General features: G+C 48.2%; 1 protein-coding gene across 6 annotated transcripts in view; it reads right to left on the reverse strand.

Annotated features, from left to right (window-relative positions):
• RADIL (Rap associating with DIL domain) overlaps window positions 1–21,002 on the reverse strand; it is a 91,941-nt gene that overhangs the window by 48,530 nt on the left and 22,409 nt on the right. The window contains exon 1 of one of the 6 annotated variants that reach the window (XM_075899649.1): window positions 1,253–1,553. The exons of the other annotated variants lie outside the window; for them this stretch is intronic. Coding sequence (XP_075755764.1) covers window positions 1,253–1,364 — 112 coding nt within the window. The 5' untranslated portion in view covers window positions 1,365–1,553. Of the gene's footprint in view, window positions 1–1,252; window positions 1,554–21,002 lie in introns of those variants that run through there. 6 annotated transcript variants of the gene reach the window in all.

The following is a 21,002-nucleotide window of genomic DNA, read 5'->3' on the forward strand; positions in this document are numbered from 1 at the left end:
CTGCCATACAAGGGCTATTCATTCTCGGGCTGCCATTTGATCTCTGGGCGCTCCATAGCTGCCCACACACATGCCTTCTACTCAGCTGCTACCATAGATGAAGCCACTAGAGAACCTTAACAGAGCAAAGACATGTCCCCAGACATCACCTGATCCGCCTGTATGTCATGCCTCTTCTCCCTGGTTAGACTCCGTCACCTGCCCCAGGATCACCGGGCAACGGAAATCTTACAGGTCTCCTAGAAGAGCTGCAGCTGGACAGTATCATGTGCCACCTCCAAACCAGTGTATTTAAACCCATCATAAATAGATGCATCATGTGCAAGACTCGGAACAGTAGAGGAGCTTCTGAAGAAAAGGCCCTGAGTCGTATGCTGCCTGGAGAGGAAACACCAGCATATCCTCACTGCAGAGGGGTAGCAAAATGGTACTTAACAACCCTGGAAACTCAGCACAATGTTCAGGAGCCTGGAGGGGAAAGCAGCAGTAACAACCCCCCCCAACCAAATGAACCCAACCCCCATCGCTAATCCCCACTGTTTCCTAAGTAATGCAACTGGAGCCAGAGAACCGACAGCTTAGAAGGGCTAGAGGTGAGCTCTTGCAAGCAAATACAAATAAGTTTTGTGCCAACGTCACCCTGCGAATCAATGAGAACAGCCCCACCCCCACCCTTTTCCATTCCATCCACAAAACCCTCTCTCCAAAATCTCCTCCCCATCTTACTTGGGAACAGCCAGGATCCATCTCAGATCTGCAGCATCTTTTTACCAGCTGACCCGAGCCACGCAGGGTGGAAAATATATTGATCAAAACCAAACACAGGCCAGAATGCGGAGCCACAGCCCTCGGGCTTCCTTCCTTCCCCTGCACCCTGCAGGCAGGTTCCACTGTGGGTCCTGCCCCCTGCACCGTTGGCTCAGTGCACCTGGCTGTGAGCAGGGGGGTGAGTGCGGACTGCCAGGACCTGCAGACTGCAGTGAGGCGCCTGCCTGCCTGCTGCAGAACAGAGCTGTAATTAAGTTCTCACAAGCATCAATTCGGGAGAGCTGTCAGGAAGACAAATGGGGGCTAGAGCTAGTGTATAAATAGGACCAAACGGCCAAACCCAAACCCATCCTGCCCAGCCTGACTGGAGTCCCCAGAGCAGAAACCAGCCAGTATCCCTTTCTGTGCCGGGAACCTCACGGACGGGGTGCAAGTCCGGGAAAAGGAAAACAGAAGTTGTGCCTGCTGTTTGGAATCCTCCTACCTTTCACTTGGCGTCCCCGGGAAGCAGGAAGGCCGGCCGCGTGCTCATTCATGGGGGGGAGAAGAGAAAGGTCTCGAAAATTCCGTTTTGGGATTAATGCAGCAGCATTCATTTAATTTAAAGCAGCAGGAGAATCGTGAAAACAAAGAGCAAGAATCCCCATCTTCTGGATTCCTCCTGCGGTTTGCGATGGGCTGTTGGACCACGCAGCAGACATCTGCAGAATTCAGGCTCTCCCCAGCAGGAACTCAGGCGAACCAGGGAGGCACCAACCATGCCCCTCTGTTCTGAAGAGAGCAGCTCTCCGAACTGGCTGCTTAAAGGGACACGATTGAAGTTAGACCCAAAATGCCACCTTCCTTATTTGGTGAGGAGCCGACTCTGGGGTCTGAAGGACATTTTGTGTTTGTTTGTTTTGAGACTAGTGCTCCTTTGCTGGGAACATGAAGTAGAGGAGGGAAGGGGAGAAATGAGCCCTAGTGTTTACATGCCTTCGGATTAGGACAGGGGCTGGCTGCATAGCCTAGAGAGTTCTGAAACGTGGCCCACAGCCATCTCAGAGTCAGATGGGGCAGCACGTGTTGGGATGCGGCCATGATTCCTTGCTGGAACAGGTGCAGAGAAGGGCTACTGGGATGATCCGAGGAATGGAAAACCTACCTTCTGAGAGGAGACTTGAGGAGGTCAGCTCCTTCCGCCTAACCAAAAGCTGAAGGGAACTATGACTGCCCTTTGTAAATACAGCAGAGGGGTAAACACCCGGGAGGGAGAGCAGTTTAAGTTACACACCACTGCAGATGCAAGAACAAATGGATACAAAACTGGCCCAACAGGTTTAGGCTTGAAATGAGGGGATGGTTCCTAACCGTCGGAAGAGTAACGCTGTGGAACAGCCTTCCAAGGGGAGCCGTGGGGGCCAAACACCGAACTGAGCTTGATACGGTTACGGAGGGGAGGAGACGGTGGGACTGCCTGCAACTGCGTGTGACCCATCTGCGACTGCTCGCAGCAACTCTCTCTGCTGGTTGCTGATGGGTAGGGTCTTGCCTTATTCGTGGCCCTGAAAAATGCATCACAGACTGTGAAATCTGCTCTTCTCTGTGCTTATACCCTATGCTACACAGATTCCATGGGGGAGGCTCAAATTGCGGGGCTGGTCACAAAAGGGATGGGATGGGAGGGTGGGGGGGTTGTTGCAAGGTTAGAGGACAGCGGTATTGCGATCCTTACCTCTGTGGTAAGTTCAGAGCTGGGAGGTCAGAGAGGGGCAGTTGCTGGCCGGGAGCCCAGCTCTGAAGGCAGCGCTGCCCCCAGCAACAGCACAGAAGTACAGGTAGCAGTTGCGCAATCTTGCACACTATAACCCTGCAAACTCCCGCCACCCCCCACCATCACCACACACACACCACGTACTCCTTTGGGGGCCGGGGCCCCGACAGTTACACCACCATGACATTTCAGATGGAAATAGCTAAAATCACTAAATGCATGATTTTTAAAATCCTGTCACCATGACATTGACCAAAGTGGACTGTGAATTTGCCAGGGCCCTCTGACGCGTCACTAAATGGGGAGGGATGTGAGTCACAGCCGAGAACTCTTTCCCAGGTGTCTGACCGGTGGGTCTTGCCCACACACTCCGTGGTCTCCAAACTTTTCAGGGTCGCACACTCTACCTTACCCCCGTCCATGCCTCCTCGCAGGAGTAGGGGTCAGGAGCAGGTCTGTGGCTGAGGGGGAAACACAGACAGGTGCAAGGGGGCTGAGGCTGGGGGCAGATGTGGGGGCAGGAACAGAGCCACAGCCGGGCGCTGAGGCTGGGGTGCAGCTAGGGCCATGGCCGGGATGGGGCTGGGAGCCAGTACTGTGGCTGGGAGTGGAGCAGGACTGGGTGGTGCTCCTTCCCCACCACCGTGGGGGCTGCTCCAAGGCCGCTGCACGTCCCCGAATGTTCCTCTGTATCCCTCTAGGAGGGCATCCCTCACAGTCTGGGGACCAATGGTCTGACTGATCTCCATATTTGGGGTCAGGGAGGAATTTTACCCTAGGTTAGATGGGTAAAGGTTAGATGGCAAAGGCGGGTACCTTCCTCTGCAGCGTGGGACCGGGATCATTTGCCAGTTTCAACTAGTGTAAATGGTGGATTCTCTAAGGAGAAATCTTTAAATCACGATGTGAGAACTTCAGTCACTCAGCCAGAGGCTAGAGATCTATTACAGGGTGAGATTCCGTGGCTCAGAGACACAGTTGGTCAGACTAAATGATCACGAAGGGCCCTTCAGACCTTACAGTCTATGCCTTTATCACAATTGCAATTCACCCTTGGGTTTCTGGCAACTGGCTAATGCAGCCGCTCAGCTGAGCAAACTGAGGATGCCTTTGCCGTCGGACCCGCACAAAACCAATATTCCATGCTTTTGTGACTCTCCAGCAGACACATCACTAACAAATACTAGTCTGACAGTTCTGCTGTCATCTTGCAGGACTCCCAGTCTGCTGCACAAAAAAGGAAGCACATAAGAAAGGGGGGTCAGTGAAAAAAAGAAAAACAGCGGAGAAAGGAATGATATTTTCCAGCTTCTGAGCGGGTAGCACAAGGACCTGGTGAGAACCTATGAAATATTCAATGCGGCGCAGTCGGGTTTTATCTTGGGCAGGTTGCAAGTACCCGACAACATTCTCACACAGCATTATGATGAGTAAGAACAATATTCTACTCAGCAGAGACAGCAACATGTTAGGACACAGACAATACTCTGAGCTTCTATGGTACCTTCCCCCTGGGGATCCCAAAAGGGCTTTATTAGCAGGACTGCCTTGCACAATGTGTATTATCTCAAGTTTACAGAGGAGGCAGTGCAGGCACAAAGAGGTGATGTGTTTGCCAAGAAAGCCCATGACAGACCCTGGATAAGAACCCATCTTCCCTGCCCTAGGACACCTTCACTTAGAAGGCCTAACTCCCTAGACAGATGGAGGGAATGAACAAACAATATGTGATTGCATTTCTCTGCTGCATGAAACAGCAGGGGAGGTCTCTCCGGGCACATGTACAGAAATGTGATGGAGAAGTATGTCTTTGCGTCTGGAGTCCCAGCTCTTAGCCCACTGTGAAGCAACAACAGAGGGTTTCTTGCTGGTGAGCAGAAGGGGAGACGTTACACCTCCAGTGACAAGATAACCACCGGGTTCCTTTCCTGTATTAATCCGTTCAGGTCCCCCTCTGCCCCACAGGGGATAATCAGTTCTACACACCCCAGTTTAAGCCTTAGCCCTGCTATTGGCCAGGAATGGCTTGGCATGGCTTCTCTGGGGGGCAGCCAATGAACTGGCCCTTTTCTGTCTAACCAAACGCTGCTCTACTGGAGTCAGGCTGTGGAAAGAGGACCTGGGGTAGTGGGGGGAGATGGAGATGATCATCCCTCTGTCGGAATGATTCCCCCCCACACACCTCTGCAACCACAGAAATGAATGTTCAGCATTTTCTTATCTAGGGGAAAGGAAGCTTCTGTATTTACTTTGTGTAGCAAAATCTGCCTGGAAAAAGCTGGGGTTTTTTACTCTAGATAGAGCCGCTGTCACGGGCTCTGTTCTAACTCCTGAGCCACAAGGGAAAGATCAACACAGCTCTTTTCCTGAACGTAACAAAGTCCTTCTATAACTGGGTTATTTTTCTAACCCTCTGGTACTGTTCCCCCACTCCCTTGGTATGACAGGCATCTCAAGGGCACCAGGCTCAGAAGAACTCCTGGCTGCTTGCTTTTCTATATGACATCAAACCATAGATTCTCAGAAAGTAGGGTGGAGGATCTACAAGGGACCCAGATACCCAATGTATGCATTAGGGCTTTTGGACAGTATGAAGAATCATGACCTGGACCAATGATCTCAAACCTTCTACAGCACTTTTCATCTTCAGAGCACTGAACAGAGGCTCAGTATGGCCAATGCTATTGTGACAGCTGAGGCTTTATTTTAAAGCCGCAGCTCCCAGAGTCCCGTGATTTCCCGAGAATGTCAGTTTTTCTTTTAAAAAGTGAGTTTCTAGCCCCCCCGAGTTGCAGAGAGAAGCTTGAAAATGTAATCGGAGTGTGCCCTGGTAGCCCAGAAACTAAGAAAATAAAACCCAAACTTTATTTTAAAAAATCTCATGGGCTTTTTGGAGCCACATTCAGGAGCTTTGAAAGTTTGGGCATGGCAATACTGCACTTGTCTATTCCCTCTCAAAACACTCTGGTGCAATACACAAGCCTCATCCCTTTTTATAGACTAGGAAACTGGCACAAATGGGGCCTGATTTTCAAAGGAGCTGAGTCCTTGCGACTCCCACTGACTTCAATTAGGGCTGTGGGTGGTTGGCCCTGTCTGAGGCCATGTCTACACTACAGGGGCACAGACATAGTGCTGCTGTAGTGTAGGTGCTCTCTGGCTTGATGGCAGGGATTTTTCTCATTGATGTAATTTATCCATTTCTCCAGGAGGTGGTACCTACGTTGACAGAATTATTTTGTCATCGTACCCACATCTGTCCTGGAAATGGGTTGACCTAACTATAGTGCCTCCTGCAGGTATTCTGTGCCACTGCACATGCCTAGAATTTATGTCCCCCACAGATTTTTTTTTCTCTGCAGAACACAGATACTGCTGGCGAGGCACTGCTGTTACACCTTTCGCCCAGCAGGGTCTGCTGTTGTACCAAAACAGAGGGCAGCCTTCATGAGTGAGAGGAACCAGCCACAGACAGAGAGGAGGAGAGGCTGTGCCCTGACCGTGGGGCCAGGTAAGGAGACCTTGCGGGGGCACAGACAGAGCAGGGCACATGGAGCTTCTGGAGGGTCATACAGGGTTCAGAAGGGATAGTTCAGGGATAGAGGACCTAGTGGGATGAGAGACTTGAGTCAGTGGTTTCATGGCAGTGGGGGTGAGGACCATATGGAAATGGGGGAGGGGATTCAGGGACACATAAGGATGGGGGGAGGAAGGGTGGCTGAGTGGGAGTGCAGAGCCACATGGGGACAGGACGGGCCGAGTGGAGGTGCAGGGACATATGGGGATGGGGATGCAGGGATGCACGGGGACAAGGGAGGAAGGATGGCTGAGTGAGGTGCAAGGACACAGGGGGATGGGGCAGATATGCCTGACTGAATGAGAGAGGCTAAGAGTCAGCAGGATCTGCATAGGGGAGGCTCCCATCTCCTTAATAATCCCTGTTCCATACTTCTCCCACCCACACCCAACAACCCTGTTAGGATACTTCCCAGCAATTACATCTCTCTCCCTCAGCTCCTCCATAACCTCTGACCCCCTCCCCCCCAAGCCTCTGCATGGCTGCTGAGGGCTGCTGGAAATAAGTTTCCATGTGGCAGTGTAGATGCTTTATTACTCACAGTTCTGTATTAATATGCCTAGAAAGGAATCTATTTGTCAAAAAAACATTTCCTGAATCTTTTTTGTGGTCTGCCTTGTTACAGACTCGCTGACAGGAATTTCAAAGTAAAATAACCAAAATAACTGAAAACTGGCCAGACTATATTGTGCTGTTTTGGCAGATAAAATATGCAGAATTTTAAAATACAATGCACAGGATTTTTAATTTTTTGGCAGAGCATTGCCCCAGGAGTATAATTTCTCACCGCCTTGAGCAACATAGCTTGGTATGGATGTCATTTTTAAGTGTAGACCAGGCAGGACCAGAACCATTAAGCTTACAAAACACTTCTTTTTCTTTGCAAATCAATAGGAGCCATAGATGCTCCTCACTTTTGAAAATCAGGCCCCACCTTTTCCACCAAGGGTGCTGACTAGTACACAACCAAAAGCATTTGCAGGTGCCTCTGAGAGCAGCCTGCTTTTCAGAGGAGATGGCCTGCTACAGCCTCACTGAAATCATACAGGCCTCAGAGCTGGGAAGACAAGTCAGTTGTCATCCCTGGGTTTTGGAGCACGGAGCACCTGGATGATATTGTGAACCAGCAGGAAAAGGACAATAATACTAATGTGCTAAACCCCGCTACAGTAAAACTCCCATAGTCCGGCATCCAATAGTCCGGCACTCCTGATAGTCCGGCATCAAAATGGCAAGAGCCTAGTGAGTGAGCTTCAGCAAAAAATAAGTCACAAGGTAACAGCGGCAGCAGCTGAACTGAGCAAAAAGGGTAAAAAAAGCTTAAAAACCTAAAAATTACAGTATACTGTATACAGTATGTACAATAAAAAGGGTTAAGAACACCTTATATACAGTATATAATGTATACAGTGTATATATATAACCATCTTTTAGTACCCCCTGATAGTCCGGCATATCTGATAATCCGGCACCACCTAGGTCCCATAGGTTCCGGATTATTGGAAGTCTACTGTACATATTTTTCTGCTTGTCCTTTTCAATAGGCGCAGAGAAGCAGCTCTCACCACGTGGCCAGTTAAAGGGAAGATTAGGCAACTGGTGTGCAATGCTGAACACTTCTTATAACGTGCTTCATCATTGTCTTTTGCTCCCCCCGTTTGTTGTCTCTTGGACTATGCTTTGGTTGTAAGCTCTTTCCAGGAAGGGCTGTCTGTCTGTTGTATGTTTGCATGGTACAGTGGGGCTAGCAATACATCTTCAGTCTAATTGTTAGAGCTCATTCCCCGCTAATGAGAGCTGCATGTACATTTCTTCTCTGCACGCTGACAATGTATCTGCACGCTGACAATGTATTCCACTCATTTACTGGTGGCTAATTATTAAAAGGGCACAGTCAACAAATATGTAGCCTTACAGGAAACAAGAATCTCTCCATCTTTCACTGAGGCGCTCCGGGGTATCTGCCCTTTGCGACTCAAGTTGCAATGGGGGAAATACACTGGATCCTCAGCACGGTTAAGTGACCACATAGTGTAACCTACACACCTCCTGGGGATGGGGCTCTATCCCATGGAGTGGAGCAGAGACCACTTAGAGATTAATGAGCCTGCTACAGCCTTTGCTCACAGCCGTGCGGCTTTTAACGCATGCACTGGAGGTTCATACACCAAAATCCCAGGTTTGATCCTGCCCGACCACCAGGATTTGTTGGCATGAAAATAGCAGCAGCTTCCAGGAATGTTTTGGAATGATCTGGGCCAGGCCAGGAGAAAAAGACTATTTCATTTGAAGGCAGCCCTTACTTCATGCCTTTGTCCTTTCAAGGCTAATATACTCTGTGTGGGTCTGTATGTCATATCAATCCAGAAACTGAAGCAGAACATGGCACCTACTTATTACAAGCACTTTGGGTTGCCAGGTGTCCAGTTTTGAATCGGACAGTCTGGTATTTGAGCTTTCTGTCTGGGAAACAAATTGAGAAAATACCAGACATATAAATGTCCAGTATTTTCTAATTAAGTAAGTTTTATTGTTATCATGAGTATCAGTATGTAGTTGTGTACTGCGTATGTCTACCAGCCACACAGTATTCAGCTATGCAGTACAGAGGAGAAGAGGAGAAGGGGGCGGGGGTGGGAGTGGGGGCAGGGCTGGGGCGGGATGGAATCCCCAGGACCAGACTCGCCCGTGCACCCTGCTGGTACCATGCATGGGACAGGCAGCACCCTGGGATCTGCGTTTGCCTGGGTCAGCCCTGCTCCCCATTCTGAGATCATGTGTGTCTGGTATTTTTTTGAAAGCCATCTGGTAACTCTGCAAGCACTTGCTGCCTGTACTCCATGCTATGCACTGGCTGCCTCCAGCTTTCCAAATGAAAATTAAAAGTTAATCTTGGCCTACAAAGCCCTACCTGGCCCAGGGCCTTGCTGCCTGAAAGGTCACCTCACTCTTCTGGCCAGACGGCCACAGTTGCAGTCAGGAGACACACTCCAGCTGGTTCGGCCTTGCTAAGAGAGAGAGAAGGGCAGGGCTGGTTGGCAGAACATTCAGCTTTGAATCAAACTTCGCCCAAGTGTACTGGTCTTCCAGGTACATGGCATGGCAGGGAGGGGCTGCTGGAGGCAGTAGAGCTGATGGGGGTAGATCTGTGGGGAGTTACCTGCTCCGTTTTCTACGGGGGTTCAGTTCTGCTGGCCATCAAAGGACTGACCTGATGTTTAATTCTGTCCGTTTGTTTTTTTTCCCAGGGATTGTCTACACAAGCAGTTATTCAGGTGCAGTTATTGTGGAGTCACTTCATGCATGGACACATTTATTCCAGAATAAAGGTGTCTTTTCCAAATTAGCTTAGTCAGGGGCATATGCAGGGAAGGGGCAAGGAGAGGCATGCCCCCCAATAATCATCAGGGGCACAGAACTCCTCCGGCCCCAGGTCTGTAGTGGGGTCACAGAGCACCTCCAGTCTCAGGGCTGTGAGGGGGGGGTCACAGAGCGCCTCAGGGCTGCATATGTGCCCCTCCAAAAGAGTTCAAGTTTTTTTTAATTTTTGCACTCGCCTCTGAGCTTAGTCAACTTTGTTGTCACATTGGTGAACCATTGTGGAAGCAGAGTCTATTAGGGTATGTCTACACTACCCCCCTAGTTCGAACTAGGGGGGTAATGTATTCATACCGAACTTGCTAATGAAGCCCGGGATTTGAATTTCCTGGGCTTCATTAGCATAAAGCCGGCTCCGCCATTTTTAAAAGCCGGCTTGTTCGAACCCCGTGCCGCGCGGCTACACGCGGCACGGGCTAGATAGTTCAAACTATGTAGTTATGCCGAACTATCTGTACGCCTCGTGGAACGAGGTGTACAGATAGATCGGAATGGCTACATAGTTCGAACTATCTAGCCCATGCCGCGTGTAGCCGCGCGGCACGGGGTTCGAACAAGCCGGCTTTTAAAAATGGCGGAGCCGGCTTTATGCTAATGAAGCCCGGGAAATTCAAATCCCGGGCTTCATTAGCAAGTTCGGTATGCATACATTACCCCCCTAGTTCGAACTAGGGGGGTAGTGTAGACATACCCTTAGACAGCTAAGATAGCAGGGGGCGCTCAGAGATATTTTCAATGGGCTCAGCAAGGTTTGGGGTTGATCATTTTTTTTTATGTATCTATAATGGGTTAATGTGGGGTTTAAAAAAAACATAGTCGCTATTTAAAATCCTGAGGGAATTCTTCCTTGGTAATAACATGTTATGGTGAATCCGAACTTGAGCCTAAAAACTACTTGACAACATCCCAGTGGGCTTTTCCCTAAATCTCCCCGGGCATCTGGGTTATTTAGGCTATAAAACTGAGCTAAACCCTCTTGCTGGTTGGCAAGAAGGCGAATACGTGTATACGGGCAAGCATGGCGATGTGAATCCAGTTCTCACTATCCCCCCTTTCCTGCCTGCACCCAGAGCAGTGTTCCTCAACCTTTCTCGGTCAGCTCCCAGGTGGTAAGTCAGCAGCCTTGAGGACCAGTCTCTAGCAAAGCAGGCATTGTAAGGCTAACCAAAATAAGACATTATCTCTGTGGTAAAACTGACCTTTACAACCTGGGCACTAATTAGTGGCTTGAACGGTGAACAACTCCTGCCACAGTGGGAAGCAGCTAATAAACTAATTAGGATAATGGATAACTGAATAGATAAAACTCTTAAGCTATCTGCTAGGTCACAGATGGAGCCAGAATCTAGTCTACATGCTAATAGCTCAGCAGAGCGTGTGGCAGGCACTCTTGTGTTTATAAACACAGTGACCCAGCAGTGTGACCAAAGGCAGGAGATGAGTTCTCCACACAAACCCAACCTCCCATCTCTTAAAGACCAGCCCAACAATTTATTGATCACCTCTACTCCTTGAAGGCATCTCAGCATGGGTCTGCTTTGCTGCATGCTTTTGAACTACAAACTATTCCTTACAAGAGCCTAGGGAGTGGTCATTTCATTCTGGGACCTAACCTTTCCCTTCCACTCCCTAAGCCTGCTCCATCCAGGAGAGAAGATCATGTGCTGTGCTTGGGCAAAGGAGGGCTAGCTATCACAAGCAAGTGACATCTAATCAGCGGTGGGTATTCATTCAGCAAGGCAAAGTCATAACACGTATTTTTTTGACATGCTGAATGCCACTGGCCAGAGGTCAAAGCCAGCTACCAGTACCACAGCTCTCGTACCATGGGGTCACGCAAGCTAGCTGCAAATCTTGCCACCAAAAATAATGAACATGGATGTCTTAGTGTTATAGAATCATTTTCAGCATGGAGGCCAAGTCTACACTACAGGACAAGTTCGAATTAAGAGATGAAACTCCAGCTATGTTCATTGAGTAGCTGGACTCAATGTATCTTGATTTGAACCTTGGTGCCAGGGCCGGTCCTACCCAATTGGTGGGCCCAGACAACCACCGGGGAAAATGTGTAAAGCAAAAAAAAAGGGGGGGGTTGGGCAGGCTTCCGGCGGTGGCCCCTTGAAAATGGCCCCTAAGACCGGCTTTGCTTAGGCCAATGGGAGAAATGCTCCTGTCGACGTCCCTTACTCCTTGAGATTGATTTAGAAGGTCCTTATTAGAGCCGCTAAATCAAATGCCAGAAGATGGACCTCTGGAGCGTCAATCTGCAGATAAGTATAGACGTGGCCAGAGAGGGGCAACTCATGATGTCCTCCAGAGGTCTTTACGGGGACGAGTGATGTTCAACATATTCATACATTATCCGGAAAAAAGGGGCAAATAGTGAAATGGAAACATGTGAAGAGGATACAAAACTACTCAAGATAGTTAAGTCCAAAGCAGACTGCAAAGAGTTACCAAGGAATCTCACAAGCCTGCGTGACTGGGCAGAGGAAAATCAGTGTTGATATGAATGCAGAGTAATGCAGAAATGCCTTTTGGTCCCAGCCTCTTATGATGGGCATGTGGAGAAGAGTGCGCTCTGCTAGGGACAGTGCCCTGCTAGGATTTAGCCTGATTTTTGGGAAGAAGACAGCATAAGTAGGTGGAATGGGAGGAGAGTCTTGGCCCATCAAGGATGTAGGAACAATCTAAATCCCACTCACAACTACAGATGTTTTCCCAGGCTCCTGCATCCCTCGTTTATGTTTAGAGCAAAGTAAGTGAGTCACCAAGGAAAACACAAGCTTATTGAATCCTTTCTCGTGCAAACATAAATGTTTTGCCCAGAATGGGTAGAGGAGTGGAATGAGCATGGGTGGTGAGAGGGACATAGGAGTGGACTGCTACTGCTGCCTGGCATTTGCTAGATCTCCAGACACAGCTTAGCAGATCTGGAGCATAACACCATGTTAGTAAGTCAGAAGGTTGTCTCAGGAAGCTAGACAGCCTGTGTTACTAGCAAGCAGGAAATCTGGACTCAGCTCCTTGTTGTCTGAATGGGGAAGGATTGCATGTGTTACCAAAGAAGCTTGCTCGCTTCCCAGTAGGCCTCAGGTGATGGGACAAATTCTCTGCCGGCGTAAATTGGTGCAGCTCCCCTGACTTCACCAGAGCTGTGCCGATTTACACAGAATTGGTCCTAAATCAATAGCAGGGTTAAATGAGTTCACCCACTCCTCCTGATCGCTGCATGGCAATTGAAAGAAGGAGCACAAGTTGAACGAAAACTCCCATTCTCTCCAGCTTTCCTAACCCAGCCCCGTCCTCCAAACCCTTCCCAGGTTAGTCCTAGACTGCAGGTGTCAGAAATGGAGCCACCTTAGGGACACCTGGAGTGAGAGCAGAGACACCAAAAATAGTTGTGGACACCAATCAAGAGGTCTGCTTTGGCAGTGAAACGGGGCTTGCCTGCAGGATAATCAGCAACATGTGCCCTTTTACAGCAGATCTGGTGGGGTCAAGACACCACTTTTCAGCTGTTTGGTTGGTTCCCTGCATTTCCAGCGTGTGAAAGGGTGACCATTATCTATCATCCGTGTGGGGAAATGGATTAATTGGACCTCAACCCTGTCAGACACAGCTGCCAACTGCTGTATCACCAGCTTGTTTGTTGCCTGTCATGAAAGACCTCTAGTGACCTAGAGAATTTGGGCCAGTCCAGGTGGATGGTCAAGAAGAAAACACCACTTTGTTGAAGCATCCTACTTCCCCTCTAGCATCTTGGCCTTAAATTCAAGCCCTTATCAAGACATCTCCTCACAGCATCATTCCCAATGCCGAGGGGAAGGAATTTCCTCCAAGACTTCAGTGCTACGTGCAATGACCAGCAGGGGATAAGAGCAATGTAAACAGCAGCTCCCTCTCTTGATGGAGACAGAACACTACTCCTGGATCTTCCCACCTCGAGTCCTGGTCTCCACGGGAGCTCTTCACCTTCCCAAGGTTTCAGCCTTGAAGTTAGTTCCCTCTCCCTCATACTCCCTTGCATCCTTCACAGAAGCCAAGCAACATTACAAACAACCTCCCCGTAACTCCCTACCACCCCCACAGACCGTACATTAAGAACTCCTGCCTTATCTCTGCACTGGGAACACTGGGCACCGCCCTCTCTCTGCGTGGCTTCATTTCCAAACGCTGCCTCCTGAGGAGATGTGGAATGAGTGCCAGCACTCTCTCGCCCCCTCACTCCTGCAGCTGAGCAGCTGCAACCTGCAACTCTGGGAAAAGAAGAAACTGGCAGCCAGGGAAGTGGTGGCAGCCAGGGGGAAAACACGTCAGCAAACAATGTGACCTGCAGCTTAGGACACCGACCTGGGAGAATTCATTCTGCAAAGCAGAGCAATTTTTGCCTTGGCTCCCTTATCCTGGAAGAAGAATGCAGAGAGTTTGACTGTAAAGCGAAAGCATCTTCTAAGAGACAAGCTATTGGGCTGTGCACTATGATTATCACGTTTGCACTCAATCGGGTGCCTTGTACAGTGCCTTGAGATAGTTTGGGTACCATAAGCCGTGTGGTAAAAACACATCCCTGTCTGCTTGTGTTAAAACCTCTGCCCAATCCAGTATAATTTTGGATGTAAGACACGTAACTTTTTGTATTGTGAGTCATGTAACTTTTAGTTATTATAAGTCATGTAACTTGACATGTTACTCTCTGCTGTTGTAAGCCATGTAACTCTCAGTTGTTCTAAGTGATGTAAGATTCATTCATCATGAGCCGCGTAACTTTGTTAATGCAAGCCATGTAACTTTTATGTAATGTTTCAAGTTCTGCTCTCTAACATTCTATCCTGTGACAAGGGAGTGTGCATGTGTGTGTAAGTGGTATGAATAGGGTGCGTAAGTGGTGTGAATAGGGTAATGTCTATGCCTTTGTGGAGAAGAGCAGTGAGGCTACAGAGAGGAGCCAGGGGCTAGGTGGTGGAGCATGCAGACCATGGGTTGTACGATCAGCTTGCCGGCCCAGGTTGGTGACTGCCGGCAAACACACCAGATCCACCATGCTTAGCTTCCTCTGCTCTCTCTGCGCAACTCGTCGCGTGTGTAAGTGTCTGAGTGTGTGTGCGTGTGTGAAGGAATTCCATTCCCTTTTCACTTGATCCAACGGTGGCATTGACTAAATCAATGTAAGTGTAAACCTGGGTTGGTCTCTAGTGAAATTAGGTAACATGTCTATTTTATCTGTTCCCACAAATGGGCTGAGTTCTTATTGCCTCTCTCCTGTCCTACCCTTGATAGAAGCCAGGCTGTCTGACATGCCACTCAAACACTGACCAGAGGACATGTGTGGATAAGTCTGGTCTTTATTTTAGCACTGGGCTCTTCATGTGACATTGTTCCTAAATACCAGCCTCTTGGGAAAGATTTAATTAGTCCCAGTCCTATCTCTGCCCTGAAGAATGCTCAGAGAGGAATTAACCTGGGAATGGGATCTCGGAAAGAGAAGGACCTGGATATTGCAGCAATGAAAATAAAATAAACTAAGTTGCTTTCAGCCTCATAGAATCACAGAATCATAGAATCATAGAACTGGAAGGGACGTCGTGAGGTCATCAAGTCCAGTCCCCTGCCCTCAAAGCAGGAGCAAACATGACCTAGATCATCCCTGATGGATGTTTATCTAATCTGCTCTTAAATATTTCGAGAGATGGAGATTCCACAACCTCCCTAGGCAATTTACTCCAGTGCTTAATGACCCTGACAGTTAGGAATTTTTTCCTAATGTCCAATCTAAACCTCCCTTGCTGCAATTTAAATCCATTGCTTCTCATCCTAAAATCAGAGGTTAAGGAGACTAATTTTTTCTCCCTCCTCCTTGTAACAGCCTTTTAGATATTTGAAAACAGCTAATATATCCCCTTTCAATCTTCTCTTTTCCAAACTAAACAAACCCAATTTTTTCAGTCTTCCCTCATAGGTCCTGTTTTCTAGGCCTTTATTGTGTTGCTCTTCTCTGTACCTTCTCCAATATCTCCACATCTTGTCTGAAATGTGGCACTCAGAATTGGACACAGCACTCCAGCTGAAGCCTAATCAGCGCACAGTAGAGGGAAGAATGATTTCTTGTGTCTTGCTTACAATACTCCTGTTAATACAGCCCAGAATGCTACTTGCTTTTTTTGCAACAGTGTCACACTGTTGACTCATATTTCATTTGTGGTCCAGTATAACCACTAAATCCTTCCTAGACAGTCGCTTCTCATTCTGCATGTGTGAAACTCGATGACCTGAAGTCATGACGGTGACCTGAGTGAGTTAATCCAGGCTAGGAATATGCAACTTCCCCATTCCCTTTGAGAATGTAGCCTCCTTGCATCTCCACCCCCAAAATCAATATCAGCCCTCCCCTTCAATAGAACTCGGTTCTCCTTTCCATGCTCCCCTCATTGCAACAAGGTCACATCTACCTCCCAGTTCTCCAGTTCTGCTGAAGGCAACGGAGAATGAAAAGCAGAGATCCTCTCCTAAAGCAACATTTACAGCAGGTGCTGTAGTGTCTGCCGCACCTCCTTGCATAGATAAGTACTGCGCAGGCCAGCAGAGAAGGCTGGGAGAACATGATTCCATACGCTCAACTCTGCCATCATCTTGCACTGTCACCTTGGAGAAGCCACTTCACCGCTCCGTGCAGCCATTTTCCCATTGTGAAATGGGAAGTGCGGGCAATGAACTCACTCACCCTGAAGAACTTTGCGATCTACGGATGGAAAGCGCTATTTACAGGCTAGCCCTTATCACGGCAGTTACAGGGCAGTTATGGGTCCAGCTGACAGAACCATCAGCATTACAAGAAAGAAGGGCGAGGAAGGTGAAAGCACATCTGCCACAACAATCAGAATGTAGCAGCCTGCAATTGAGTTGAATAGACGAGAACTGAAGTGGTTTCTTTCCCAGGATGAGCTGGCTAGCTATGAAAATTGTTGAAGGTACATCTGAGATCGTCCTTCCTCTATTCCAGCCTGGGAGCATCGAGACAACTAAAACAATATCTGTGTATTGAAAGAAGAATAGGCCTTACATATATGTGGAAACATTGGCCATAGGTGGAGCTGGCAGAGCTATCTACAGTTTGATTGCCCACCACTTCCCATTCTAGCTTCCCATTTTCCATTGTTTATAACTTCGCCAAACCTTAATCATTTGGGCTAAAATTGTTCCTGCTGGGTGTCTACCTCAGACTGAACAATTTCTGGAATGCTTCAGCAAAAATGGTTCAGCCATTTCTGAGAATGAGGGAAAAGTTGGGCTGCTCATGCTTAAAAATATTCTTCCATTTCATTGAGAGGCTCTCGCTCCTCCCTGTTTTATAGCACAGCCTTGAAATTTGGTAACTTTGCTTTGGTGTCAGGAATCTGCCTTTTGCAGTGGCTGTGACAAGTCACCCCCATTTGGCCAGGTTATAAGCCTTTGAAATCATCAGTTTCCACATGTTCAGTAGAGATCTGTCCAGGGCCGTCCTTAGGATTTACGGGGCCCTACATCTACTATTAACTTGGTGTCCCTGTGCCCAGTGACAGCTCGGAGGGTGCGGAGGATGATGGCTTCTTTGCCACTTGATGGGTACTTTCACAAGTTCAGTGTTCTGCTAATACATCTGGCAGGCTTTTTCAGTTAACTAGACCCTCTCGGAAGGAAGCAGAGTCACGGACCAGGGAGAGGAAGAGCAGGTTGGTGGACCCAGTGGTACCCCACATTTTCAGGTGCCCTACGCAGCTGCATATTCTGAGTTTGAGTAAAGACAGCACTGGCCCTTTCAGAGTTTGGCAGATACATTCCCTGAAGAGTCTGCCTGCACGAGCACATTCAAACCCAGGGTTCAGGGACCAAGCAAGTCTTCCCCTGCAATTGCTGAACCTACCTGCTGTGGTGGCTGGCACCAAAATGGAGAGCAGGGAAACTGTCTTTTCTGTGTGCTACTGGCTCTGAGGCAGAATGGAGGAGGAAGCTGCCTGACTCAAATGTAGAGGAGATACAATCTGGACTGGGGTGTGTGGCAAAAGTAGACTGGGACATGGAGCCCGGAGAGGGGCAAAATAGAAACTGAGACTAAGCCAAGAGACAGTCATGGAGAGACTAGAACAAGGAACTAGAGTGCGGGGTGGGTGCAGGCGACTGGGGAGCCCAGGGGAGATGGGGAAGGGAGAGAATGAAATCTGCTGAGGAGTCCAGGAGGAGAAAGGGAGACTGAAATCTGAAGAGGAACCAAGGCTAGGGCAGGGGCGGGCAAACACTGTCCCACAGACCAGGCCCACTCTGCCAGGGTTAGCTCCTGGTGGGTCCCCACAGCTATATTTACCTCCACGGCCGCAAGTAACAGCAATCACAGCTCCCGTTGGCCTGGAACGGTGATCCATAGCCAACAGGAGCTGCGACTGTTGGTATCTGCACCTGTGCAGGTAAATATAGCTGTGACGGCCTACCAGGGGCCAACCCTGGCGAACTGCCGCTGTGTTATTGCCCTTCTCTGGGCTAGGGAGTGGAGGAAGCTAGATGTATTAGGCAAAAAGCCTGGATGGGGTGACTGGGGCAAAGAGCTGGGGACGTGAGGGAGAGCCATAGTACGGAGACAGACTGGAAGAGATGGGGCAGAATGGACGGCAACCATTAGAGCACACTCCCCTCCATAATGGAATGGAACATCACATTTCTGAGTCTCACCATTCCTCTGCTAAAAACAAATATTTGTGAAACCCCCAATATAAGAACTAGGGGTCACCAAATGAAATTAATAGGTAGCAGGTTTAAAACAAACAGAAGGAAGTTTTTCTTCACTCAGTTCACAGTCTATCTGTGGAACTCCTTGCCAGAGGATGTGGTGAAGACTAGGACTTTAATAGGGTTCAAAAAAGAACTAGATAGATTCATGGAGGTTAGGTCCATCAATGGCTATTAGCCAGGATGGGTAGGAATGGTGTCCCTAGCCTCTGTTTATCTGGAAATGGGTGACAGGAGAGGGATCACATGAGGATTACCTGTTGTGTTCCCTCTCTTTGGGGCATCTGGTATTGCCCACTGTCGGCAGACAGGACACTGGGCTAGATGGACCTTTGGTCTGACCCAGTATAGCCGTTCTTATGCTCTTATGTTCACTGGCAAAGAATATGTATCACGCCACCCTTTAGTGGCTGGTCCTGATAGAATGACAACCTACTAGTGCTATCAGTTTCCTCTATTAGCTCAAATGGAAGAGGTCTGACCAGTGGATCTAAATGTTCCAACCCTGCTGATGACAAGGTGGCATTTCAGGGAGGAGACGTGAGTTTGCTTTTTTTAAAAGCCTAGGAAGTTACACAGAAAAACTCTGCGAAAATAACGTTAAGGTTGCAAAAGAAAGCAGTTGAAATTTAGGAAATACCAGAATTGGATGGTGCGGAGCAGTACTTGGGCTATATTTTGATTTTCATAAGGCTTTTGACACAGTCCCCCATGACATTCTCATAAGCAATCGAGAGAAATGTGGTTTAGAAGAAATTACTCTAAGGTGGGTGGGTGCATAACTGGTTGAAAACCTAAACTCAGAGGAGGTCTCAGCTGTTTGCTGTCAAACTGGGAATGTTCAAACGGGAGCCCAGAACTCCCTATTTTGCAAATGGAGCAGACCCCTACGATCCACACAAAGCCCCATTGTTTTGCATGGGGCTCTCTGGAGGGACAGGGTGGGGTCTGCCCATGTGTTCCCAGTTGGAAGACATGTCTTACATACATGTTTTGTTAGTTTTTAAGTACTACCAGACTATTTGTTTGCTAATTAATAGTTTTTATCTGCCTCTTTTGACTATCCAGTCTTAGGTACTTATAGACTATTTGTTTTTCCTATTACATTCCAGCTCAGCTTTCCACTTGATATTTTTTATCCACTGCCTCTTCTTGTTTCTTCCCACCCCCCCCCCATTTTTTCCTCTTCCGCCTCCCACCCCCTCCCTTCTCCCCTATTTATTTTGGTCCTGGACATCCAACGCTCTGGTCATCTGAAGAAGTGGGCCGTGCTCATGAAAGCTCATGATATCATCTACATGCTTTGTTAGTCTTTAAAGTGCTACCAGACTATTTGTTGTTTTTTAAGTTTATAGTTGCTGCATGTCACCCCAAACCTCCCAGCCTTATGGTTTGATTTTGCAGAAAGACAGGTGGTTCCAGGAGCAAAGCTGTGAGTAAAGGAGCTGCATCCCATGGACACATACAGTCAGCCACGTATCCTTCCTTTTGTGTGCTTGATTCCCCAGCTTGGTTGTTCTGTTTACTTTTAAAAGGGGAGATAAAATGGATTAAGACTTGCTGAAAGACTTCCAAAGAAACTTTATCCTGAGGTTCTAGAAAGACTGGCCTCTTACTATGCAGCGTGGATTCTTGCCACGGTGGATACTGCTAGGAGGAAAGGGCTGCATTTATATCACCACACAACATTTATGGCTTTCCTGAAACATGGGAGCCTTCCCAGGACTATACAGAACCAGAGCAACGTGTCCTGAAAAACCTGCTCCTCACCGTGCCTCAAAGAGCCACCTGCTTCCCTCTGAATTTCCTTTACTTGTTCAGTTTGGACAAGATCCAACGCACATTAAGACCAATGGAAAGAGTCCGAGTTCCCTTCAGCAGGTTGTTAATTCTTTCTGTGTTCGCGGTTATAGCAGTGGTTCTCTACTTGTAACCTGTGGGCCGCTAACGGCCCAATCAGCACACAGCTGCGGCCCATGTGACATCCCCAGGGTCATACAATGTGTATATATATTGCTAGAAATGTAGCCGTGTTAGTCTGGTGTAGCTGAAACAAAAAAGAGGACTATGTAGCACTTTAAAGACTAACAAGATGGTTTAATAGGTGATGAGCTTTCATGGGCCAGACCCACTTCCTCAGTTTCTTCCACTATTTGATCTGAGGAAATGGGTCTGGCCCACGAAAGCTCATCACCTATTAAACCATCTTGTTAGTCTTTAAAGTGCTACATAGTCCTCTTTTTTGTTTTATATATATTGCGTGGTTGCAGCCCAGATAACACAGGGAGAGATGCATATGCAGCCCACCATGGTAAACAAGTTGAAAACCGGTGCGTTATTATTCTTGATATCATCCATAGAATCCCATGGGTACGGTTAAAGTGGTGGAAATACAGCTAGGTACTTATAGCTAGAGTCCTGCAAATCTGCAGAGATCCGCTTTATATCAGCGCGTATCTGCATCCTTGGATGTGGATATGCAAAGCTCATTTTTGCAGATGCAGGTACAAATTTAGTATCGAGACCCCTTCAAATTTGGAAATAGCCGCTTTATATTTGCAAGTATCTGCATCCATGAATGTGGCTGTCTGCAGCTCATTTTTGTGGATACAGATGCAGGTACGGATTTTGTATCTAGAATCCTGCAAATGTGCTGCTGCTATCCATAGATCATGTTTGCAGATGGAGATACCAATTTTGTATCCGTACAGGGCTCTGCCTATAGCATCTGGCCCTGACCTCCATGTACCTGAGCAGCAATGCTTATAT

This window comes from Pelodiscus sinensis, chromosome 16 (genome assembly GCF_049634645.1).
Source record: "Pelodiscus sinensis isolate JC-2024 chromosome 16, ASM4963464v1, whole genome shotgun sequence".
NCBI classification, from domain to species: Eukaryota; Metazoa; Chordata; order Testudines; family Trionychidae; genus Pelodiscus; species Pelodiscus sinensis.